Here is a 26,660-nt window from a genome sequence, read left to right as displayed (position 1 = left end):
CGGACCTGTCTAAATAAGACTACCACTATAAGAGACTAAGAGTACTAGCATAGTAGGAATGTAGGAATAAGAGAACTAAAAGGACTAAGAGAACTTAAGACTAACTAAGGCAGGGGTATCAAACTCAATCGCACCAGGGGCCAAAACTAAAAACTTATTTAACACCGCGGGCCGTAAGGATAAAATTTGATTGAACGTTTCGTGACACGAGTACTTAAATTGAAACAGTCAGCGAAACAACACCAAATTTTTGATGTTTTTTAAGGTTTTTGACTGGGCTATTTTTGATTATTCTTCTCTTACATCATTATGTTTCATTTATCTCCTTGCAAAAGCATTAAAGAATTAACAAACAATAAAGAAAAAAAGTAGCCCAGATTACAAGCGTTAAAATAAATGTATCGGGATTTATTCTATCGTATGGTGGGGCAACTGCTGTGCTGCTGTATGGTGCGATTTGTTGAAAAAAGCAAGTTATACTGTACAATGATCTCGCAGGCCAGAAATAGTTCAATGTATAAAATAACATTGCGGGCCAATTTTTATTTTAAAGCGGGCCGGATGTGACCCGTGGGCCGGGAGTTTGACTAAGGTATTACAAAGGGTTTGCCTTTTATTTTTTGTGCCGTCACAGACAATAATAAAAAATATGGTCAAACGTCCCAAATCGCTTTTCATGTCTTTTGTTGACCTATATCTTTCATTTAAACACATGCTAAAGATAAGCTCTCTGTATGCAGTCTGATATTTGTATCTGAATGTACCGTATTTTGTCAGACCGTTAATTTCTGACCAATAACATGTTTTGCGTTGGTTGGTTGTCACCCAACTTTTTTTGTGGCTCGTTACTCCTATTGCTTGTGTGTTGTTGTTTATTTGTTTTATTTGCAACGTTTTGTAGCAATCAAATATTCTTAATGCTATTTAATATTGACGATTTAATTTTTTTCAACGACCGTGTTGTAGTCACATGTTTTTGCTTTCAAAAACGTTGTCTTAGACTATTGCTGTACTTATCCATTGTATTAGCTTAAGCAATGCAATTCGATAAGATTGTTGGGCTCATGAATAAGGTAATTCGATAAAGAATAAGTCGAAAAAGGCCCTACGTCAAAAAATTTAAAGAAGCAAATAATTGACTTTGATATTAAGGGCATGTCATTTTATTGTTTGCAAACAATACTATTTGCAATATTTACATTTTACCTTCACCAAACATAACACATATTATTAACAAAAAGTAATGATTCTTAATTTGAACCATCAGTAGCATTGAAACTTAATAGCATTAGCCCTCCGTGGTGATAAACAAGAATAGTTTCAGATATACCAAAGTGACTAATTACTTTTTGAGCTAGCTAGACGCCGAGAATAGTCTTAAAGTAGTTGTATGTTATCATATTTAGTTGTGGATCGCCTGTTCTGTTCAATTAGCACATGCCTAGTGAAACAATTGGAGTGAATCGTTTTTGCTAACATCTATACTCAGTGTGTATTTGCGGACCAGTGCAACTTCTTTGATGTTTTTGGCGTGCATTAAAAATGCAGCATAAATTGTTAATTACATCGAAAGTAGTTGTTGTTATTCAAAACTGTTATTATTTACAAGTATAGGTAGGTTCCACTTTTAATCCAAACATGACTTATTGCAAGTTGATGCTCAAACATACGTGTAATTGGAAAGTTTCCGAAAATGTGAAACTATATAGGATAGTTGACTACACAATAGGTAGGTTAGGTTTTATGTGTATGCTTAAGTTTAAATGACTAATATCACCTGTTTTGTAGATTATTACGGGTACGGTGCCTTACCGTTACCTTTTGAAATAAATTGCTTGAATTCTTGTCACTGTTTCATGCATATCATTATGATGTCAGACCTTGTCCTTCTCATGGTGATAACTTACTTAACAAGTTTATCAGGTAATGTCCAGTCAACCGTCATAGTGGAAAGTGTGGCAGCTACTACACTCACGAGATTCATCAATGTGCACGCCAATTTTTTTTATCTTCACGCCAATTTATAATAAACAAACAAAGAAAAGCTGGTTGTTTGAACACCAATTTATAATAAATAAAGAAAAAAATCAATCTTCCGTGCAAGCCTATAGGCCAAAATTTGTATCTTTGCATGAGGATTTCTCGTTGAAAACTGCCATACTTTTTAATGATGTAATAATACCTTTTAATGATATGATGTTTGTGGTTTGTATGTATCATGTTAATCCGGTTTATCATCATCTCGTTCTTGAACCTGCCAGATCGCAGTGTATGGCAGCCCTAGTGGAAAGTGTGGCATATACACACACAATTTCTCGTCGAAAACCACCGTACTTACCAGTCGGGTGTGGCAGGAGCACACTCAAGATTTTTTTGGCCAAAACCGTATCGTGTGTGTTTCTTTGAAAACATTTAATTCCACCAAACTTTTTGTCAATAAATAGCCATGCATTAAAAAGAATTTCCTGAGAATGTGCCTTCATGTGCCTGTGCCAATGGTAGTCAACAGCAGTTTATTATGTGACATTTTTTATGAAAAACTTTGAACCAGTGTTGAGGAGTGCTTAATTAAAGGAGGTTGCAAAGTCGATAAAACAAAAGCAAAATATATAAGTAAAACAAAAGATACTTCAAATGGTCAATAATCGAATGGTAGCGTCATGTTTTGCTATCTTTGCCTGAGAAAGTAGAAAGCTATGGAATGTTTTGACACAGTAATCACTAAAAATAGCTGACGCAAAACAAACTTGGCCTACTGGTATGGTGTAGTACAGTTGTGGGCAAACTGCGGCTCGCCGTCATTTTTTTTGTGGCTCTTCTAGTCGAATCGTAAAATTTCAAAAAAATTGTAAAAGCTACTAAGAGTATCATTTATGAACGTTTCTCTCTTTTTCTTTTCTTTATTTAGGCCAGCATTTCGTTTATGACGTAATACTAGACATAGAATCCGAAGAGTTAGTTAACAGCAAGTCAACGCAATTTCATTGCGAAAACAGTAAGCTTTAGCTCAGTTTAGTCTACTTAAATACACTGCAAAACGAAAACAAAGACATCTAATGCTAGCAAAAAACGAAAGTGTGAAGATGAAAACAGAGGTTTCAATCTAGTGTGGGAAGAAAACTATGCGTTTACTAGTCATAACTTTGAAGCTCTCTGATACTTGTATTTTCTGCAAATGGCTCTTCCATTGAATACATTTGCCCAACCCTGGTGTAGTATTTAGGCTAACATTTATTGTGCATTTGTCTGATAAGGTCCTTTGGTTAATTCTGCTAAAACCACTTTAATGCCAATGAGCTTAAAAGTTTTTGTTAGTAAGCACTATTTAAATGCAGTTGTAGTTGTTTTATTTTCACACTGTATACCTTCTACCTATTATTTTGGTATAGTTACAGCCTACAGGTGCAATTCCTGTAGTTACTTTTAAAAGCTATAAGCAATCTGATAATATGGAGTTTGTCCTGACACAAAATGATAGATTCATAATATGACATTAATCAAAGTATCATAACTCAGTGAAGTAAGTGTTTGCATTGGCGCTATTTTGAAAAAGGTAACAGGCCAAAGTGGGATAAAGCCTAATGTTCTACTATGGGTAATTTAATTCAGTTCTTTGAATTTCTAGAGTCAGCACTAGAATTACAGAAATTTTACGATTCCACTTTTGCCATTCTTAGTTATGGTAGTATCACGGTAACCTTCCGCTTAAGTAAGTAACTTGAACCTGAGTGCAAGTGCAAACTTGTCTGCCAGGTGGGTATTGTGTTAACTTTCTGCAAACTTCGTTTACATGGTGATGGTTATGGTTCTGTTATACGTAAACACAGCAATCAAAATACTTAATAGAGTACCCGCCTTAATTCCAGCTTCATAAAAAATTAAGATTACATAATAACAAACATACAACTCAAAATTTATATTTATTTCATTGTATTCAATGCATTACTTATGCCCAAACTAAGCCATAAATTATCCAAAAATGTCGAAATTATTGACAAATTTTGTGTTGGTATTTCTCGTGTGATTAGGTTGTAACGGTGTAGGTAGAATTACAAGTTCCCACTTCCCTATTATAAATTTGTTAAAATTATATTGTAGCAGTTCGTGGCATTAAAACAACATAATTTTGCAGTGTTTTGCTGCAGATGGCTACAAATAACCTACACACATTGCTGTAATCTGACAGCGCTGGAATCGAATCTGACTTTTTTTGTTGTTGTTGTAGGTATGTGTTTCAGCCAATCTTCAAAGGTTTACTCTCTTGTTTATCAAGATTTTGCAGAAGATACCTATGACAAATGTGTTCGTTTATTGAACGGAACTCATGAAATTGGATGTCAGTGTAAGTTATTATACGAGAAAAGTTCAAACCATGGACCACTGTAAAAGCACTACTGCAAACCTGTCCACTAAATTTGCTTTAGTGTATAAAAGATACTTAAATCTCTGAAATGTATATACGTAAATTAACCTGGGTAAAAGAAACTGCTTCAGAGCAGAAAAAGTTTACGTTTGCATCACAACCTAATCAGAGCTGGACAGCGCTTGTTTAAAATATGGCACTTAAGCTCTTTGACAAAAATCGAGTGTTGCTTCCACCGACTCAATCGAAAAAATTAAAAATGAGCTTACTCGTGCTCATGATAGTTAAATGTCAAATAATTTTTGAAAACTAGTTGTATTTGCCTCTTATTGTGTTAAACATATATTCTATTATAACTTATCATGGACATGGACCCCTACTACAAGCTTTTTCCTTACCTTTAAAAAAGAGCTCCTAAAGGCAAGTAAGAACGTGGTTAAAAGTTAATCGCAGTTCCCTCCTCGAAAAAAAGATTTAAGGTTTGTTTTTATGAAGTCACAAGCTATGAGGTCAAACTTAAACATGGACCCCAATTTAGAAACCTTGGATTAGACTAACCATTCGCCATATAGTGATTGAGTTAATGTTGGCGAACATGATAACTCAGTAAACTGAAACCAATGTTCAATAATTAATATTTGGTTTTTTAACCAACAACCTTAAAGGGCAGCATAACTGTGAAGACAAATTTTTTTAAAATATATTATTTATGTAATATTTGATTTTAAATATTCTTTGTAGCATCCACAGAAGGCAACACTGGTGTTTTAGTTCACCTGAACGAAACTGCTGTTTTGAACAAATTTTTGGAAAGTGGAACACGAAAACATTACGTTGTTCTATTAGAGTCCAGTCTGTTTGAAAGGTAAAAATTATTTATTTTAAGTGCCTCAAATAGTGCACTATTTATCTCTGTCCTATATGTATATATGCTCTATGTGTAGTTGTTATAATTTTTTGTGCGTAGGCCCATGATGCACATAAGACACACAAAACACAGTGTGCAACCTCGAAGTACTGGAACCAGGCTTTTATTTTACAGTATCATTATTGAGTATAAATAGAACAATGCTTATTTTTGAAATGATACATGTTGATAAGTAATATCAAAGCATAAAAGATGTTGGTGATTGTATTTGCAGAAATATCATGCTCCGGCTGAAGGCTAAAGAAAATGTCCAAGGGGTCATTGTATATGAGGCAGATAATTTTTATCAAAGGGCTTGGTCACCCGATTTAAGTTGCACGTCCGACAGGTTTGGTAAGTAGTATTGATAGCAATTCGCCTTGGACCACGGAAAATAGAAAATTAGTTCGGACATGACTGGTCTAATTTTTTTAATTTTTTTTTTACCGGTACAATAGAATCTCTGCTTAATATGACCAACCACTTTTTATGACCATTTTGGTACGGTCCCTAATTTTGCCATGTAAAATTCTCAGTAAACTATGACCACTTGGTCATTTTTTAAATTTATATCTCAATTTTTCATGTCAGTTATGCTATGTGACAGTGACAGTTGCGTCACTTGCATTCTCAGTTCACCTACTGCCATTGATTTTTATGTTGCTGTTTAATGGTAATGAAACAAATGATGGATTTAATGTATTTTGTGTCTTACTGTATTGATTCTGGTATAGTTAGACGGTACTGTAGCAGCTTCAACTATTGTGACCATTCCGATATTATGACCAAAACGGTCACGTCTCAAAGTGTTCATGTTAAGTGCAGTCTACTGTATTTATTTAGGTTTAAAATCTAGTTTTAGCCTCCTTTATCACAAATCTTATACTTCACTGTGATAAAGACACAATCATACTTTTCAACTCAAACTCGCTTCATTTCTGCATGCTACTTGAAATCCAAAACATTCATGTCCATAGCAAAGTATATACTGTAAAACAATGTGAAGTGACATTCAAAATAATCATGCCAACTTTCAAAAACACATAATGTAATGAAGAAAAATGTATAAAATCAAAAATGAATCAAGATTTAGAATAATAATATGAAGCTCTATACAATGCTTAGAATACGTTAGAAATTTTAGATACGATGAATTAAAATTTAAGTAAAAACACACTCAGTATTAGCATTGTTTTAAATAAAAAATTGAGTCAAGGTGTTTGACTGTTTTTGCATTTTAGTTCTGAAGTATGAGTGTATGTTGCTCAGTATTCTGCAAAGAAATATTCTGATGCTTGCAAATTAGTATTGCTGAAATGACGCTATCAGTGTATTACTAAGTGGACCGTGTGCTCAGGTGATCAAAGTGTTGTGTTTAACTTAATTATTTTTACCATTAGGGCTTTATAGCAATGGTTCATATGGAAGAGAATACCAAGAGTGTAATAATGGTGCGAAGTTATGGAATCCACTTGGGGATGGTATTACCGAAGAGAGTTTCCCATTCCCTGTTTTCTATATGCGATCTTCATCTGGAAGAGATCGTCTCATTAATGTATGAAATTTGCGTGTAGTGAGCCAATTTTTTGTCTTCCGCTTTTTTGTAACTGTAATATGGTTAGTAACACATAATCTAGTTTTCGTTTTAGAAAACAAAAAAAGAAACAAAAACATTACTAAAGATGCACCAGAATCCTTTACAATAACATTATCTCGATAGTCTTCATGAGACAATTTTATTAAAATTATTATATGCACCGTACAATATGATAAGGAACTGTTTCTAATTCGAGTTTAATTGCACATTTTCTCAGTTTGAGAATAATTTTGGGAACAAATTTTCTCTCTAATGACTTTTTGTTTCCTAGGGTTTTCAGTACTTAAAAGTGTTTATCATTCATAGATGTAGTGTAATATTCATAACTTATATGGGTTTTATGAACAAATAAGTTGTATGTGATGTGATTACAAGTTTAGAACCAATGTTGGTCAAAGCGACCACTATAGTTACCTAAGTAGAAGTATTGTTACTCCAGAAAAAATCTACTCAACTACAAGTAGCATTATTGCTGTTGAAAACTACTCAAATAAGAATTAGTTTGGGAAGTAGTTACTGATGTAAATTATGTAAGGTTTTGAAAGCAGAAATTACCAAGAGCTTTCTAAAAGCAATACAACTGCAGGGAAATACATTCTGTTGTGAAGCTAAATGGTTTCAGACATACCTTTGTCCTTCGTCAGAGCATTGTTACGTGAAAACCAATTTGTAGACTGTATATAAACGTTTTGTGCAAATCTGATGGCAAATGAAAATTACTGCAAATTATTATCAAACAAAAACACTGACTACTTTGGCCTAAAAACCACCTAAGTAAAAGTAGAAGTACCCATGAACAAAAGTACTTAAGTAAGTAACCAAAGTAGAAAAAATTTACTTACGTAGACTACTTAAGTAAAACTACTTCGTTACTGACCACCGTTGACTAGCATTTAGGAGTTTGGTTATGACATGTTATTACAAATCAAAATTAACATTTTGCAGTGTTACAAAGACTATAATGTACCTGAAGCCTATCCTTTATGTTCTGTACAAATGAAGTCACACATGTTCGGAGCTGTTGATTCTGTGACTTGCACAAGAAGAAGTAATCTTCAAAATTCGTTTACATCTGGTAAAGCTTTTTTTTCTTTAAGCTGTTTTTGAGAGTTTCAAAGGAACTTAATTTTTAATCACTGCAATTTTACCCTTTGCTTATTGGTGAGGTTTCTGTTTTAATAGTTGGTTATTGTGACCCACTTGGTGGTATGAATGTTGTTACTTCCCTACAAAAAATGACAAGTGATGTTTCGAGCGAGAAGGATTCCATCATTTTAGTTAGTGCTGCGGTAAGTATTTTATGCCAACATATTTTTGATGCATCTTTTAGTAACACCACTTGCTTAAGATATACAGAAATGGTATCAATAAAACCCATGCAACTTTGTCACCTATTAACTGTTATGCTTAGGAGCCAGGAATTTCAAATTATTTTTGACACTTACATATCTTTCCTATCAAGTATTATCTAAACGAAACTTGTAACACAAAAAAACGATAAAATTTAATTGTGTTATTTTTCCAATTTTGAATGTTAACACATCTGCTATGCAAGAGTTTTCTATATGAGAATAGCGTTTGGTTTTTAGGCTTCAATTTGTAAGTTGTTATTCGTCGCTTATTTCAATCACTAATCAACTATAGACCCCAGGCCTATGTTGTGCTAAAACATGTTCTGGCTTGACTGTTATTTTTTTTTAAATAAAATTAGAAAACAATGTTTATAGTAATTAAAAAGTACAGGAAACTTCTCTTTCCACAACATTAATTTATTGACAAGTCTCACTTGTTCATATTGGCTTCTCATACAAGAGTTTGCCATATTATTCCTTTTGCTTCTTGGCTTAACTTTTTCCATGATGAAAATGTGTCTCATCCTTTCTTCTACACACATCCTTTCAAGCTGTGGAGGTTTGTTGGTTGCCTTTTTATGCATTGCTTTTGCATTACATACACCGCTCTTGTTTCTTCATTTTTCTTAGTTTCCCATTTGCGATATTTATCCTCCTTGTCACTCAACACGTTTTCACAGCAGTAAGTGTTCCCGCACCAGGTTTTTTGTCTACTACCACTCCTGGATATCCCACGTATGTCCTTTGTGATCTTCCCCGCTTTTGCTATTGGTTTGTCCCAGTCAGCATCTTTATTGATTACCCTTTCTACTCTTTTGTTAATTGCCTTTTGCATCATTCAACATCCATAACTTTGCTGCTTGTTTGTACTGTTTTTACATAACGTTCCTTTTAACCCTTAGAATGACTGTGAATTTTGCAAACATAAGGATATAATTGACTACAATTTGTAGTCACTATGCTAAGTCTTGTTTTGCATTGCCATTAGTTAATAATTTGATTTTATCATGATCATAAATACCTAGTTTTAGTAGAAAGTTGAAATGTTGCCAAAAACTGAAACAAGATTATATCTGCAAAAGTAATAGCAATAAAGAGAATTTGCTGCGTTTCAGGCTTGTCACAATACTAAGCATACTTTTTAATTTGCAAAGCATCACGCATAGCAATCTTACTTGCAACTTATTCTAACACTAGTCTGAATTTCTGAATAATCTTGCTGCACTGCAACAACTTGACATGGCTGCTTTGACATCACTGTCAAGTGAGATTTTCTTCACATTTTGGGGTTGCTAACAGGTCTAAGAAAAACAGAAAATTAGATGAAAGCCCTGCATTGTTTGCTACATAAATCACCATTCAGCAGGTTATTTGTAACGTCATAAAGCGACTTCACAGTTGCAGAATGTTTTTGGAAACACTCAGAATAACAAAAATCCTGCACTATCTAATAAGAAAGATCACCAGCTATGTAAAAGAAAAGATTTACCAACTGTGATGCATTGTGTGAACCCCGTTCTGTACTGACCACCCCTTAGTTGCAGTGCGTAGACAGATAGCACAGTCACTACTTCGTTTTCTACTGCAAATTCGAACACCATCACTTTTCAACTTTCTCATATCTTACCTCTACTTGCTTTGCCCTTAATACATATCATCAATCCAATTCCACACTGTCCAGTTGACGATTCGGTTCTAATATTGTGTAAGAAAGATTTCTCCTTCTATTATCTTTGTCTCGCACTTCTTATATCTCATCTTTTGTAGTCCTGTGACATTTATATTCTTCCTGCATAGCATGTCAACTCTGAAGTTTTCCCACCAATGATACCAGATTTGCTGAAGAAATTATGAGGGTCTTCATCAGGTTTCGTGCACCGGTGTCATTGGTCTGTCATTATGTCTGCCCTACTTACCTCAACATGCACCTTCTTCATGATTGCTTTAGTAGTTATTAGATCCACTTTCATCACCAAGCGATCAACTTGTAATTTATAATCGTGTTTTTGATATAATTATGAATATTGTAGTTAAGAGTATTGTAAAATCCGCCCTTCCTCAGTGGTAGCTGTCTGCTCTGGGCCGGATTTTGCAGAAAATCTTCAGCGATGGAAAAAGAATGATAGGCTAGCAACATTTCAACACGAATTGAAAAGACATTAATCTTTTATTATGAAAAGTGGGAGGTCCAACACAAGCTAGGTACGGTCACAAATTGTGGTTGCTCCACAGCCAGTAATGAACCAACTGACTACAACACTAACCAACTAAACCGGTCAATCACATACGCCATAATTGCAGTGGAGGGTATGCCAATCATGCAGCGCCCTTAAAGGTTAATGGCCACAAAACTATTTATATTCTGTACTGATACGCATAAATATTGTTCATTAGACGCTGAACTTCACGGGATGGATAAAATTTAACAAGTATTGTGGTCACATATCAGATTTTAATTGCCATTTATAAATTGTTTACACCCTGTTAAGGGGTATTTGGATAATTCTGCTGTGCTTTATATTTCAGCTTGACAGTAGGTCATTCATGTCGTCATTTACAGCACCTGGTGCGGATATGGCAACTGGTTTTATTACTCTTCTTGGTGTTGCAAATGCTCTTGGACAGCTGACGAAAACCCAGAAGCTAGAATTATCCAAAAATATAATGTTTATTTTGTTTGATGGGGTATGTTCCTTTTTATATTATTTTTTTTGCCTCTGCAGGCTTGTTGCTTAATTGATATGATTTTGTAGATCATGTTTCAAAATTATGATGATGGCTTAATTGAATCTGGTAGAGTTTACTTTAATTTACTGCACGTTTTGGTATAGATTACAATATTTTAAAAAAGTTAGTAATTTCTTATTTTAGCATTCCATCCAAAATGAGCAATGTAGTCGGTTTTTATTTTTAAATCTTGTTGGTAAAAGTGTGGTTATTATGCAGGAGGCATTTGACCATATGGGAAGCACGAGGATGATGTATGACATGAAAAATGGAGATTTTCCAGTTAACAGGGATTCCGAAAAGGTTTGGTAAATCGTAAAATCTTTTGTTGGCATGAATTGATGTGATATTGCAATGGATGTAATTCCTAAAATTATAATTATCTGGTAATTTTGAATTGTTTCATCTTTAAAGACCCAACCTCCACCGGTAAACCTTACTCATGTTTCTCACATTTTTGAACTGGGTCAATTAGGATACATCCGCGATGGTGTGTGGGCACATTACAACCCAATATCATCAAAAGCTGTTTTGAACTCTGTAAGTATTATACACTTTAGGTACTCAAATATTATAACAAATATGCAATGGATTACAGACATGGTTACCACTCAAAAGGTAAAATCAAATATACCTGCAGAATACTATGTTTGTCACCAGGCATAGTTTCAACAACAAAAGGTGCTCACTTGGTGATTGAATTCTTTAAAGTGATGGGAAAGTCCAAAAAACAAGTTGATCTTATATGAAAGAACACTATTCACTGAATATTTTGGTGAACTAGTTTTGAAAAATACTTCTTAATTAGATAATTATAAGCAAACAAATATCGGAAAATTGGAATTAATTATTTCCTAGATCTAATGATGCCATAGGTAATCTTAAACAACATTTGCAAATTCATAAGTACCGGTGTGATGGGTAGCCTAAGCGGTGCAAAGGATGTCGTAATTTCACATACACAAATGATTGGGCTACAGGATTTTTTATGTTTAAAACAATCGTAATTTATTTATTCAATTACAATGCTTTACATTGCTAATTTATTCACACGACACCTGATTAGACATAGGCTAAACTCTGCAAGGAAAACAACAGCAGCAACTGTCAAGCAACTTAACTTATATATGATATAACAAGAGCCGTGATCTACGTCAAAATGCAGGCCAAAAACTGAGACTTTCTGCGATTTTATTTGCCAATAACTACCTAATCAAGAATCATTTTTCAAATATATTTTACCAGAATGTTCAGTTAATAGTGTTCTTTCATATAAAATCAACTTGTTTTTGGACTTGCCCTTCACTTTAATGAAACCAATGTTTTGCAAACCCATGCAGCGGTACTCATCAGGCCATCAGAAATGTTTCCTTTTTTAAAATAGGTTGTGGTTCCGTATGTTTTCTTAAGGATATATCATTTTTATGTAGAACATTAAATTTTGCCAAACAGAGTTACCCTAAATTGACTAGAGTCAGATCATTTGAATTTGCCAAAAACATTTGTTCAGTTCAATAACCTTAGTTTTTACAACACTAAGCCCATTTACATGAGCATTTAAGGCAAATTCAGATCCGACCCTCTTGTTTGCAGCAAAGAGAAAAAAGCACGTCGGATTTCAAACTCCTTTGGTTCGATCCGACAAAATGTGTGGTTTTGTGAGTTGAATGGAAGCCAGGCCTATAAATTAGTACTAGTCTAGTTGCCATACCGGTAGCTAGGCTAGACTTGTCACCAACCACCCCTCGCGAAAAAATACTCAATATTTTTCTCTAAATCCCATTATTAGTATGCTGTACTAAAACAGAAAAAACAATGCATGTCTTGCAACGCATGAAAAGAAGCGTCGCTAATAACAATTGGTAGGCCTACTAAATTAGTTGACCTTTGTTTGGTACAGAAGTGAGAAGTTGCTGTCTGCCTAATAGCAAGTCATTTTCTTGATTTTGTTTCGCACTTATATTGCACGATTAATTGTGATCATTACAACTAAACCTTATCGTTCACATGCATTGGCAATGAAGCAATGTTCAAAAAAGCCTTACTTAGAGAAATATGATTAAGTTCTAAGCCTAAACTGACACGCAAAAAGCAGTTTCTCATCCTGCACAGTTTCAATGTGATTCGAAACCGACCATGTAAATCGAACACTTTGTCGGATCGCACACATGACATCAGTTCAAGTCGACTTGAGCGCCAATCTGTCTCAGCCATGTAAATAGGTTTGCTGACTTGAATAAAAGAAAAAGTAAATTGTCAGTGAAGTCAGTAGTTAAAATTGTAAGAAGTTAAAAACTCTAGGGAATAAAGCAGTGGGTCCAGATGGAGATAAGATCCAGATAAATCCAGTTAGGAAAATGTTATCCTATGCAGTTCCTTTGTCAATATAAATTACATGCATGAAAAAGTTTTTTTTTTGGAAATGAGGTTACTGTATACAATATTATAGACCTATAGCCTACTGCAACTTGCTAAATGTGCTCAAAGACTATTAGATATGGCTGAATCGCGTAGACATTGTGTTTGTGATATGTTTCAAAGTTGTAACTTGGTAAGCTAGTCGCTACAACAGCATCAAACAAATAGGCTACTTTAATAGACATACGTTTGCAATTACTATGTTTTCATCCTTGAATAAATTAAAAATGTTACAATATTGCCAGTTATGTCACTGAGAAGATTTTCACTGCTGCTCTGGCATATGTGATTGCAATAAATTCATTAAATCGAAGTGTTTGGTAGGTAATGTTCAAGTGGATGTATAGAAGTGAGGCTTACTTGAGCTCTAGCTAGACAATAGTGCAAATTTATGTACAGTACTAAAACTAACTGAAATTTTTTTGAAAACCAAAATTGGGAAATTTGGGTTTGGTAGTTGGCTTTTTATGGGAAACCTAATCAAAAAGGTTAAAAAACACTGCAATATAGCGTAAGTTCTACTTTCTGCAATAAATAAATACAACTGTATTACTACTAATTGGAATGACTGTATAGTGTAGACTGTAGATATATCCTTGTCGGTGGTTTACACATTCTCAATTCATTTTTCAATTTGTGATAGGAATTATTCTAATGTCCCTATATTTTTGCTCTTTGTTTTTAGGTTTATGATGCAATAAATATTCTGCAGAATTTATCAGCGTCTGTACCCGTACAGAATCAGTCTACAGGCATTGGGCTTGTCCCATCTTCTTTGCAAACTATTCTTCAACATCGTGATGTTCCAGGTGTCGTTTTAACAGACTATGATGACCAATTTACAAACAGGTAAATAATGTTGAATTTTGGCTCGTACAGTCTTAAGACAAAAATAGATTTTGCCTAAATGTAGGGGGGGAGTTGTGGGTAAAAGCGTAAACCGTGTAAGTGTGTAGAAAACTTACGAACAATAAAAGGAGTCACAAGTATCATATCGATGAATTAGTAACACTATATAAACACGCAGTCACACATTATGGCCACAACAATACGGGTTGAATACATTTTAATATAAATCTAAAAACACTTCTTGGAATATACATCTAACTATACAACTAAAAACATATCAATGTGCAGTGCTACATTAACACGCCTGTCAGCATGGTTTATATACAAAGAATTACCAAGCATGAAATTTGGTGACATATATACATAATAAAAAATGTTCTTCAAAACATGTTTGCTTTTATTAAATAAATAAAATGTTTATACCTGCACTTATTGTAACCATGTGTTATGTAAAATGCAGCTCAAGCTTAACCCTACCAAGATTATGTATATTAAGTATATATAATATGAATTATGTTTTAATTGGTCTAGTGGCATTGTCAGTTGACACTCTTTAAGCTAATTGGACTGATTGCTACTAATCGGGCCCTGCATTATGCCTACAAACTTACATTTTTGATCCAAACTGCTTGTGTAATGTCGGCGCGAGGCCTACAGTATTTTTTAAGAGTAGGGCCCGTTGCCAACAAAATTCAAAGTGAACTGTGCGGTATTTAACACCCTTAATTGGCGAAAATTGAAAGAAACTTAATTTGAATTATGCCAACATAGTGACTATTAGAGGTGTGCAAAAAATAACGGTCCCTAAAAAAGTAAATAAATATTTTTAAGTGAAAAAATTAAATTGATCACTTTACAACACTGGTGTTTTGTTTTTTGGTTTTAATAGTCGAGTTTGTGCTATTTATTTAAGAATATGTTCTTTCTGTAACTAAGCTAAATACCATGAATCAAAGACCAAAACACATAGGCTGAAAACATTTAAATGACTGTCAAAAGAGGGCTAAAGCTAAGACAAAAAGGCTGAAGGAGAAAGGTGCGTTGGACAAGTATTTCAACAAAACTACCTCAGAAAATGCAGAAAAAACTCTAGAAGAGCCACGCCACAGTGAAGATATTGACAACGTAGGCAGTCAGCCTAATGATGTTGTGCCAGATTGTCAAAGTGGAAGTTTATGTACGGAAAGTGGGTTAGGTCATTTCAAAAGTGTTGAGCCCGACAAAGAAGGAAGCTCATCTGCTGAGGATTGCGAGCACAAAAATTCAAAATTTGGTGAAATCATTGGATTAAGAGATGTTCCTGCTACATGGCCAGGTGTAATGAGTTTGAACGTTAGGGACTATTTAGCCCAAAGAAGACCATCTACAATCACAATACAAGTTTTTCCCCGGAAACAAGAGTGATGGGACACTGGTTTCTAAGTTTCACTACAAACAGTACTGCCAAATGGTGAAGTGGTAGCTTGTCCACGGCTAAAAAACTCGGCATCAAAAGATACAATCTTTTGCTACTACTGCAAAGTTTTTAGTTCTGGATGTTCACTCTCAAGTTCTGGTTTCAATAACTGACCGAACAGTTACTGTATACAAGATTTGACGAGCACGAAAACTCCCAAAAGCATCTCTAAGTTATACTCAATTACTCTGAGCTGCAGCAAAGATTGTTCGTTGAAAAAACTATAGATGTGGAGGCTGAAAAACTGATAAGACAACAAGCAAATCCAAAATGAGCTTATCAATATTATCGTTGAAGCAGTTCTTAAGAAAATCATTTCTTGAATCAAAGCTGCAAAATACTTTCCCGTTATTTTTTATTGTACTCCAGACATTAGTCATCAGGAGCAAATGTCAATGGTAGTTAGATATGTTGCTGATGGGGCACAACCAAGGGTCCCAGCGTTAGTGTACGAGCACTTAGTCAAGTTTATAGTTATGGAAAGCAGCAACGGTGGGCAATTGAAGAGCACCTTACTACATGAACTGGTTGCATTGGGGCTGGATGTTTAAAACATCCGTGCACAAGGATACGTACACAAAGTACACATTTCGGGTGTGTAGGCACGACTTCTGCAGACGAATTGAAGAGTTTTCTTTACACCATATGCATGCCACAACTACAATCTAGTTTTGGGGGACATGGCTAAAACATGTCCAGATGCAATGACTTTCTTTGGAACTTTGCAGCATATTTACACCCCTTTTGCATCATCCACTAAGCGATGAACAGTTTTCAGAAAACATGTAACTGGACTCTTTGTAACACCTCTCTCCGAAATGCAATGGGAGTGTAGAATGGAAAGTGTCCAAGCTGTGCGGTACAAGCTATTGAAGTTTGTGATGCACTAGAAGATCTAGCAGAGAATACTGTTGATTCTTAAGCAAAGAGCAATGTTGAATCGTTTTACAGTCAAATGAGAGATTACAAGTTTTTGGTCTCCCAGTTTTATGGCACTCTTTACTCTTTTAAGTAAACTATGTGAGTAAGAAACTTCAATGATAACATGGATATTGCTACAGGGCTTTCTTCTTTTGAGAAGCTTTTCAACTCTTGGTTAAAGACTTAGAGGGAAACGGCTTTGATGAAGCCTTCATAGATTCAAGAGAACTTGCCGAAAATTTAGCCTTTATTCAAGCTCAACTAGTGTAAACGAAGGTATGTCACCACATTCTCCCCCGGTTAAATAATTATAAAGTAATTACAATGTTTGGAAAACTACAAAGTCCATTCGCCATATCTTTGCGGGGGTCTTCTTTCTCTCGTGGAGCGCCTGATACTCGGGGTTTGTGAATCAGCCTCCACGGAAGACGTTTCCTGTTGTCCATCGTTTCGAACGTCAGTTACTGTTCGCATATTGTCACTAGTGCCTGTAAGCAAACGTAATTCAGGTTGACGTAATGGTGAAGTCACATCCGCCGTCGCGGCTTCTTCAACGTCATCGTCAGCCGGGTTTACTTGTGGGTAAGGCGCAAGGTCGGAAGTTGATACCGTACTCCCTTCCATTTGGATATCTAACTCGAGCAAAGGTGGGGTTCACCATCATTAATTCAACAGGATCGCAGACTGGATCGCCTTTGTTTCGCACGAATCAACGTAACAGGACGGTTCCTTGATTTAGCAACCACGTAGGCATCGAGCTTCCCAGAGTTGCCCGTCTTGAAAACATTCTTTCATGCGAAGTTTCATTAGTGGCCGTACACAGCAACGACCTAATTCCGTGTAGAGCTTGAGGGAGAACACGTTCCCAATGTTCTTCTGAGGTTTTGTAGGAGGATAAAAGCAGTTTTACGGTTCTCCAAATCGTTTGATTGGCTCTTTCGCATTGCGAGTTCCCTTGAGGATGATACGGAGTGGAATAACTCGTCGCAATTCCTCGAGCCATTAAGAAATCTTTAAGTTCCCCACTCATGAAGCTGGATCCTCGGTCACTAAGTATGTATGCCGGAAAACCAAACAAGCAGAAAAGTTCGCTGAGACAATCGATAACTGTGTCTGAAGACATCTTCTTGCAGGGATAAACAAAAGGATAACGACTAAATTCATCAAGAATGACTAATAGATATGGTTTTGTACCTTTAACGGGTCCTTTGAAGTCCATAGTCAAACGTTCCCACGGGTGAGTAGCTTTGATGAGAGTCTCAGGCGGTCTTTTAAAAAAGCGGGGTTTAATCTCGGCGCAAACACGACAGGACTTACAAGCGGTTCTTGCTTCCTCGCTCGTGTATGGAAGGTTTCGAACACGGATGAAATGATAGAGTCGAGCGTAGCCTGGATGTCCGAGGGAATCATGAAGCGATGACAAGTCTTTTAGGCAATCCACCGTGGAACAAACTCTTGAAAGGGCGTCGGGAACAACATTTTCCTTCCCTGGTTTGTGGCGAATTTCGTAGTGGAAAGGACTTAGTTCTAGACGCCACATCAGTATTTTGTTGTTTTTGATTTTTCCTTTGTTGGTTTTACTGAACATAAAGGAAACCGATCGTTGGTCCGTTACTAATGTGAAAGTTCTCCCTTTTAGGTAATGGGCCCATTTACGGACCGCTTCTATGATAGCAGTAGCTTCTTTCTCAATAGAAGGATAGCGTCGTTCACATTTACTGAGTGTCCGAGACATGAACGCCACTGGGCGCCCTCCTTGTGACAAAGTTGCCGCAACGGCGTAGTCGGACGCATCGCACTCAACCTCGAATGGCAGATCTTCACAGATACTACTGAGACTAGCTTTAACAATTTCTTCTTTTAACTCGGCAAAAGCATTTGACGCCTTAGCGTTCAACGGGAAATCGGTAGCCTTAAAAAGAGGGCCAGCTTTTCCGGAAAAGTTCTCGATCCATTTGGAATAGTATGCAAACATGCCACAAATTCTTTTAAGTTCCCGAGGAGATTTCGGCGGAGGCATGTCAAGTAGCGGGCGGAGTCTTTCGGGGTCCGGCTTCACTTGGTTGTGGGATATCTGGTACCCAAGCAGGTTTATGGTTTGCTGACGTAGTTTCGACTTCTCTTCGTTAAAAGTTAAACCGGTAAGCTTCGCGGCATTTAGTAAAGCTTCTAAATTTTGGTCATGTTCTTCAATCGTCGCGCCAGTAACGGTTACGTCGTCCAAGTATGCAAATACCTTTTTTAGATTATGGCGTCGGATGAAGTCATCAATCACTCTTTGAAAAGCGGCCACACCGTTTGTAACACCAAAGGGAAGTCTTTTGTATTGATACAGGCGACCCAAAGCTTCAAACGCAGTGAATGGGCGTTCCTCCGCTCGAATCGGTACCTGGTGTTAGGCCGACCGTAGATCGAGTGAGCTATAGTATCTGTCCTTTCCGACCTTGTTGACAATGTCCTCGATGCGTGGAAGCGGGTAAGCATCGAGCAGAGTGAAGCGATTGACAGTTTGCGAGTAGTCGACCACTAAACGACATTTGTCTCGGTTTCGCACCACTAGTAATTGAGCTCTCCACGGCGATTTTGACGACTCAATGATGTCTTCGGAAATTAATCTTTTAATTTCGGTTTTTATGGCGGAGTCTTCCCTCGAGTAGGAACGAGTGCGAGATGCGATCGGGTAGTAGTCCTTTTGCATAAATTCGAACAAGTTGGGTGGATCAACATCGGCTGCCGCTACCGCGAAAACCTTTTCCGAAGCAGCAGACACAACAAGGGGATTTTCAGCTCCACCAAGTTCGAAAGTAACCGCCTCATGTCTTTGTAGGAACTTTTGCCCCAAGATTATATCGGCACAAGAATTGTGCATTACGTCCAGCACGACTTTGGAGTAGTTCCGGCTAAGCAGTTGAATGGTTGTTTTAACATGACCTTGTGTTTCCAACTGGAGTTCAGTGGAAGCCATGGTTATATCACTCGCTTTTCCTACCGGTTTTAAATCGATGTTTTCGGCTAAAGAGCTATCGATAAAATTTTCTGACGCGCCGGAATCCAACAAGGCTTTAACGAGTCGGCCTTTAATGACAGCGTTGACGACTGTACGCTGGAGGCAGCCAGGAGCACCTGCCAGAAATACGGTTCCAGATGTTTTAGCAGCAATGGCAGAATACCGTTCTGATAATTCACTCGATCCCTCAACATAGGCCGTTGAAGAAGTTTTTAGAAAAGAGCGATTACTGCGGTAGACATTTGAAAAATGGCCTCTTTTTCCACAATTGTGACATTCTCGATCACGGGCGGGACAATAATTACGACTATGTAGCGCACCGCCACAGTAGAAGCAAGTCTTCTGAGTCTTCAAATTACGCACCTTCGGAGCGACAGCCAATAACCCTCCAGTCTGTAGTGTATTTTCTTTAGGTGTCACAGCGGGCAACGTTGATTGGGCCGATGCCACCAGGCGAGGACCCGTACCACCAGGTCCCATTGAGTTCGATTGCAATTGAGCTCGCTCTAAGTTATCGGCTAAATTGGCCGCTCGTTGTAGGTCGACATCATCTATCTCCAACAGGCGTTGACATTCGAACGAAGAACTCACCCCATTAATGAAAGAGTCCCGTATAAGTTCGTCGCGGTACTTACTCGCTGTGACTGCTTCAAAAGTACAGTCCTTAGCGAGCATCTTAAGGGCACGAAGGTACTCCAGGACATTTTCCCCGTGGTTTTGCTGCCTACTGACCAGTAGGTGTCATGCGTAGACATTATTTCTCGGTAGGACGTACAACTCTTTCAGGAGAGTTACAATACTCTCGTAGCTATCACCTTCTTCTACGTAGGAGAAAACTTCAGGGGAAAGACAGCTTCGAACAACTCTTGTTTTGTTTATAGCGGGCGATTGCGTAGGGCGTAGCTCTTCCAGTGTAGCGATGTAGTCTTCGACCGTCTGTAACCAATACTTGAAAACTTTATGGGCGTCGACGGTATCCGGGCTAACCGTGAGATCTTTCGGTCGAAGTAAGAGCTTGTCCATGACCAGTTCGTCTTATCTTGTTTTAATAAATTGTCATGACCTCGAAACTCAAACAGTAATTCAAGTAACTTAGGTTTTATTAAAACAAAACCGAACAGTCCTAAAAACAAATAGAATCAGTTAGGCAAAACGTGAAAGATATATAACACTTATATATCTGAACTCATACTATTGAACAGCCGACCCACCGACACTGCGCTTACTACTGGAATGACGTTCTATCGATGGGACCAGCACATATAAGGCGGAGAAGCAATTAAGGCAATTAAGGAGGCGTGATTACGCTCCAAGCAAACTAGTGTAAACGAAGGTATGTCACCGGCGGAATGTCACCACATTGTTTGAATTTCTTGTACACAATAATAGGTACACCTCTTTTCCTAATTTGTTAAGGATTAACCCTCAGGATTAACTTGCATTAAAACTTTTTTGAAATCGTCAATTCAACAAAAGCTCCTAACAATTTTCTGATTATGTCCATTGAATCCAAAATTTTCTGAGGACTTGGCTAATGCTAAAGCACAAAAACAAGTTTATCTTAGCAAAGGCAATTTTTGTATTGTAGGCTACAATAGCCTAGGGTTACCATATCACAAAAAGCCAAATTCCTAACAGTCTCAATGACCAACTTTTGTGACACCAAACAGGCGCTACACGACATTTTACAGGATGTTCTTACATCCTACCAACCCAAACGCTTATTTTTTCTGCAAGACAGCATCACTGTCACAGAGGGGGAAAAACTGTTGTTACAACTTGTAACTGACCTATCTGTTTCATTCGGCTTTGTCATTATTGTGCAGCATTATAATATATTTATTATATTGTTTTTGTGTGATGTCCTGTTGTCACGCTTTTTCGTTCATCGCTTACCAATCACGGTAGCTACTCAGTGCTAATGCTTGCTTTTTGTCCAATGTCATTAACTTGTTGATGTATTGTAGCTAAGCTGTTGCATCTTTGCTGGTTGATCATATCAGGCAGTGTTGTTAATTGTAAATTGTGTAAATAAATGAATAAATGAATAAAAATAAAATAAAAATATATAAATATATAAATATAAAAATCTATTCAAATTCAATAATATAAATAAAAATATTCTAATAAAATAAATAAATTATTGCAGCTAAAGCTTGCTGGAATGCGTGCCAATGCTATACAGAGACAATAGACTACACTAACATAGGTCAGCCGAAAGGTTATCTTGGAACAATCCATCAATTATCTTCCATCTAATACATACGTGTCAAACTCCCGGCCCGCGGGCCACATCCGGCCCGCCTTACAATAAAACTTGGCCCGCAATGTTATTTTATACATTGAACTATTGCCGGCCCACGAGATCATTGTACAGTATAATTTACTTTTTTCAAGCAAGAAACAAGATTATGACAAATCGCACAATACACTAGCACAGCAGTTGCCCCACCATACGATAGAATAAATAGATTTAGTCTATTGCTTGTAACCTGGGCTGCAACAGAAGAATAATTAAAAATAGCCCAGTCAAAACTGCTCTTATTCAGCAGCCTCAGTTAAATTTTCGCAAGTCTAATAGTACCGCACCTTTCAATGGCTAAACTTTCTAATGCAATTTCCAATTTTAACTTTCAAATGCATAGTTTCATTTACATTTTTTGATGCAGGCTACCTGTAGTACGGTCGTTTTTGACAGAATCTTATTACTGCATATCTGCGTATGAGCTTACAGTTATATAGGCTAGGCTACCGTAAGCCGCGTACATTCATTTTTTGCATATTCATTCGTAGATTGTCGATCTACTTTGTGCTCATATTTGAAAGCGGCTTCTTTAAACATCCAACAATGCAGCTCAGACTTAATCATGTTGTTCTAACTGATTGCGCGGCCCAATTTCCGCGAAATACACTGGTTTTCCCAAAGCCTTGTTTTCAATAATAAGCCTACTTCGTGGTAGGTAAGCTTTTAGTGTATTTCTTGGTAGGGTATATTATCGAGTGCGACCTATTTTTACTTTTTTCGTCAATATTTGTTGGACTTGTATTCGAAGAAGAATAATACATCGAGCTTTAAACATCAAAAACTTGGTGTTGTTTCGCTGCCTGTTCCAATGCATGTACGTTCAATCAGTTATCATCCTTACGGCCCGCGGCGTTAAATAAGTTTTGATATTTGGCCCCTGGTGCGATTGAGTTTGACACCCCTGGTCTAATACGTAGAAAACTGTTAATTGCTGTGTATCTTAGTACCCAAAGCTTTGGTTGGGCACCACACTTCTAAGATACAGTCGGTAGTGGGGCCACTAGCATACGAAGGGAGGCATTATACCACGGCCCCCTTAAGTGTAAGTCTAAAACTTTACAGGTTATATTTGTTAAGGGATCAGAATGCAAGGAAAGCCACCTAAATAAGGAAACATTTTCTGGAGGGCATTCCTCCAGACCTGCGTAGCCTGGCATTGCCAGCTAGGGATCTTGGGCCTCACTCTTTCCCATCACCGATTTCTATGATTATGACTTGATGCCCCCTCACAAATTTATGCACAAGCCACTGAGTGGAGCCCCGCACCTACTAAGACTGGCCCTGAACAGTATATTACTGTACTGTATATTATATAGATGGTTTACGCATTAAATATAATGCATTAAGTCATAGGAACAGTAGTTAAAACTGTTAAAAACAACGGTGTTTTGATTTAATCTAGTTTAATGAGATTCAATGTTATTGCAGGCAATACTTCAGTCGTTTTGACACCCTTAAAAATATTCTTAGTCTGAGGTATAACCAAAATACAACTGATGAACAGATTATGGATCTTTTGCAGCCAATTGCACAGGTTTGCTCAGATTTTATCAGCATTTTCAGAATTTATCATTTTTAGTTTAGTCATTTTTGTTGTTCTTACTTTGTAGAACTTATCAAACATAGCAACTGCAATAGCAAAAATGTTATATTTGATTGCTGGTGGTTCACACACATCTACAAGTCCACTTGATAATATTACTGTGGATCAGAACATGGTAACTATTATATATACAGTATAATATCTAATTATGTTTGTAAGGCTCATGTGTTAATATAGGCTTACCATGTTTCGATTCTTTTGCTGTAGTAGTGGGCAATGCAAAAAATTTTGACGCTGTTTTTGCAAGGTTTTTCATTGTATCACTTTGCTGTGTATTGACGTAGTTACCTCATACACCGAAATGGTGATACAAAAGGTTTTACGGTCATTGTTGAAAGTGAAGTTATAATATTAATGTTATTTACAGATGAATGATCTATTATATTGCTTCTTATACAACCCCAACTGTGATCTGTTTAATGAGCATTTACCATTGAATTCTAAAGCCAATCTATCATCTATCTCCTATCGTAGGTAGGTTATAAGTTAGCCGTTATAGGCAGACGTAGTAAGTGATTTCTTGACTTTGAAAATTATTATCGTCATGAGATATTGTTAAAATATGCCTTGAGACATGCAGCTTCGAGTGAGTTTGCAAGTTAAATTTCATTTGTTACAAACACATTTACAGTTTCTTAACTCCATATAAAAACACAGTGGTGTCTGAAATATTTAACTTAAATTACTATCAATAACAACGTTAACAAGTATGATTGCTGCACTTGCTACATGCATTACAACAATGTGGTATTCAGCTCTCGTTTAACTTCTGTTTTCTATAAATAAAACTTCTGGTTTGATGTGTTTTCAAGGTACACATCTGTTTACACTGGCGAAGTTAGCGATTATGCTGGGATATCGATGAACATTCTTGCTTCTTTCACCGGTGAAAAATTGCAAAATTTTACCGAATGTCTTTCCAAATCAGATGTAATGGATCATGTTGCATAACTATCACATTGTCTATTTGTATTGTTTAGTGTTATATATTATTTACCAACTGTCAGCGGGCTACCTAGTAAATGAAGAACCCCGCTGAGTAAGATAGCTGTCTATTTAACTCGTATTTTAGTTTACTGTTACAGGAGTTCTGATATAATAACTTACTTTTATTGTAGTTACATGTGCTTCTGATTGCCTTTTTTATTCAGGATCAAACTGTGCGATATTTTAACATGAACGGCAATCGGAGCGTGGCTGAAGGTGTATGCATTCTTTCTTCTACCTTTGCAACTAAAGCGCTAGCTTTTCCCCTTGAAACTAAGAAGTTGCAAGAGAGTAAGCGTTTCACACACCACTGCTTTTTCGTATCTGCTGCCCGTTTGATCACTGACAATTTTTCTGTTCCCTGCAGACATTGCAATGTATGGTGTGTGGACTGAAAGCCGATGGACAAAAACAACTTTTCGACTTAGGTTATTTTTGTTACAGGACGAACTCAGTCAAGTATGTTTAATTGCTTATTGCTTAAACTTAAGCTCGAGTAGTTTTACTAATCATCATTAAAACAGGAATTCTTGAAATATTTAGCAAAAACATTACTATTGTCTTTTTTTCCCTTTTAACAAGTTTAACTTTTTAGGGAATGGTTCTACTTGCTGGTTTGCTTGTTATGTTGACAAGCTTTGCTACTGTATACGTATTAAACGAAAAAGCAGCAATCCTCTTTAACACTGGCATTGTATGATGAAACAAGTAACTTCCTGCATAGCTTCCAGATGCTTACTTTTTTCTTACTTATCAGAGAAAAGTTTTAGGTTATTTTGAACTGTTTGTGAACCTGGTAATTTCACCAAATATGGGTTTATAATTTTACATATCTTCTACTGCATTGAATAAATTGTTTTTGATTGTAGTACAAATGAATGGACGTGATTATGCTTTTGAAATCGATCCTCTCTGCAGTTGTGCTATTTTGGAGCAAATGATCAGTATGTTTTTTAGTCTGATGCTCAGTTGTTATCATGATGATGATTGGTTGTTTATAACGCCTTTTACAGAACACTGTGCTTTGTTATCGCCAGATCATTATTGTGTTTGTCTAATATTTCTGTGCACTTGGGTAGGTCGAGCGTTAATGTGTGAATCAGTCGAAATTTTTCCCATGATAAATTTCCAATTACCGTTTTTTCGTATATTGTCGGTATTAGCATACCCCATTCTAAGAACGATATTCAAATAAAGGTCGAAATGAGATAAGCCTTAGAGTGAAATAGTGAGTGGTAGTGGTAGCGTATAACCGTAGTGAATGAAATATGAAATCATGTCAAAAGAAAAGTGATGCAGTAGCTTAATTTTAAAATGCCCGCTACGCACACAAAAAAATTATAGTGCCAAAATCTTTAGGTCGTGCCCAAACCTTTGTATTGATTTCATTTGTCTAAATGGGCTTAATTCTTCTTGCAAGTTTTCTAATATTTGTCTGCCTGCTTTTCATATTATTCAAAGTTAATGGTTGCGGAACCGTGTAAATATCAGAATTTCATTAAAAAGGCAAAACATAGGGTAGCATTCTGAGGGTTTTCATTTATTTCTCACGCACGAGCTTGGGTAATTCTGTTAAGATATACACGAGGTGGACAAATGCGAAGAAACTAATACATTAACAATTAATTCCAGTAATTTTTTCATTAGCCTAATCGTTTTACCGTTTTCCTGGGACTCTTTTGCTAATGAAGTAGGTGTGTAACGAATAAAAATTAGTTTATTCCGATAAAGTAGCGCCTAATTATGCGTTGCTGATTTGAAGTTTTGAAATGAAAATCTATACTTGAAACCAGTTTAAATCGAAACGCCTTATACCTTAAATTTTACGTTTTGGTCTAAAAACATTACAGAATTTTCTATTCAATTCGAGTGTAGATTCAATTAATAAATAAAAAAGATATATTCGATATTATATACCGAAGTCGAAATTCTTGGGCAGAGGTCGGCCATTGGAGTAGGCACTTGGCAGGGGCGGATAGTCGTTCGTGATTTGATAGTCGTTCGTGATTCGGATAGTCGTTCGATTGATTTGCAATTAATTATGACTGGGTCGGCCCATATGGCTGAAATTGAGTCAGGGGCCCTTTTGGTAAAATCGGTCGATATATCAGTAGTACTTGATAAAGTGATTGATATTGCGTTATACGTAATTAAAATTTAATTTTAAC

The 26,660-nt window shown here is 36.5% G+C and overlaps 1 protein-coding gene across 1 annotated transcript; it reads left to right on the top strand.

Moving 5' to 3' along the window:
• The first annotated feature begins 1,130 nt into the window (after positions 1–1,130).
• LOC143451534 (nicastrin-like) lies at positions 1,131–25,704 on the top strand. Its single transcript, XM_076952154.1, has 19 exons — positions 1,131–1,729; positions 1,789–1,923; positions 4,226–4,342; positions 5,105–5,228; positions 5,506–5,624; positions 6,671–6,825; positions 7,813–7,942; positions 8,050–8,156; positions 10,746–10,904; positions 11,166–11,249; positions 11,361–11,486; positions 14,050–14,213; positions 23,331–23,436; positions 23,513–23,620; positions 23,873–23,979; positions 24,318–24,435; positions 24,657–24,783; positions 24,860–24,951; positions 25,088–25,704. Exons 1-19 carry the CDS (start codon positions 1,639–1,641, stop codon positions 25,190–25,192), a joined length of 2,274 nt encoding a protein of 757 aa, XP_076808269.1. The 5' UTR covers positions 1,131–1,638; the 3' UTR covers positions 25,193–25,704.
• Positions 25,705–26,660: the final 956 nt, after the last annotated feature.

The sequence above is a fragment of the Clavelina lepadiformis genome, chromosome 4 (genome assembly GCF_947623445.1).
Source record: "Clavelina lepadiformis chromosome 4, kaClaLepa1.1, whole genome shotgun sequence".
NCBI classification, from domain to species: domain Eukaryota; kingdom Metazoa; phylum Chordata; class Ascidiacea; order Aplousobranchia; family Clavelinidae; genus Clavelina; species Clavelina lepadiformis.
This window is presented reverse-complemented; position numbering and strand designations above follow the sequence as displayed.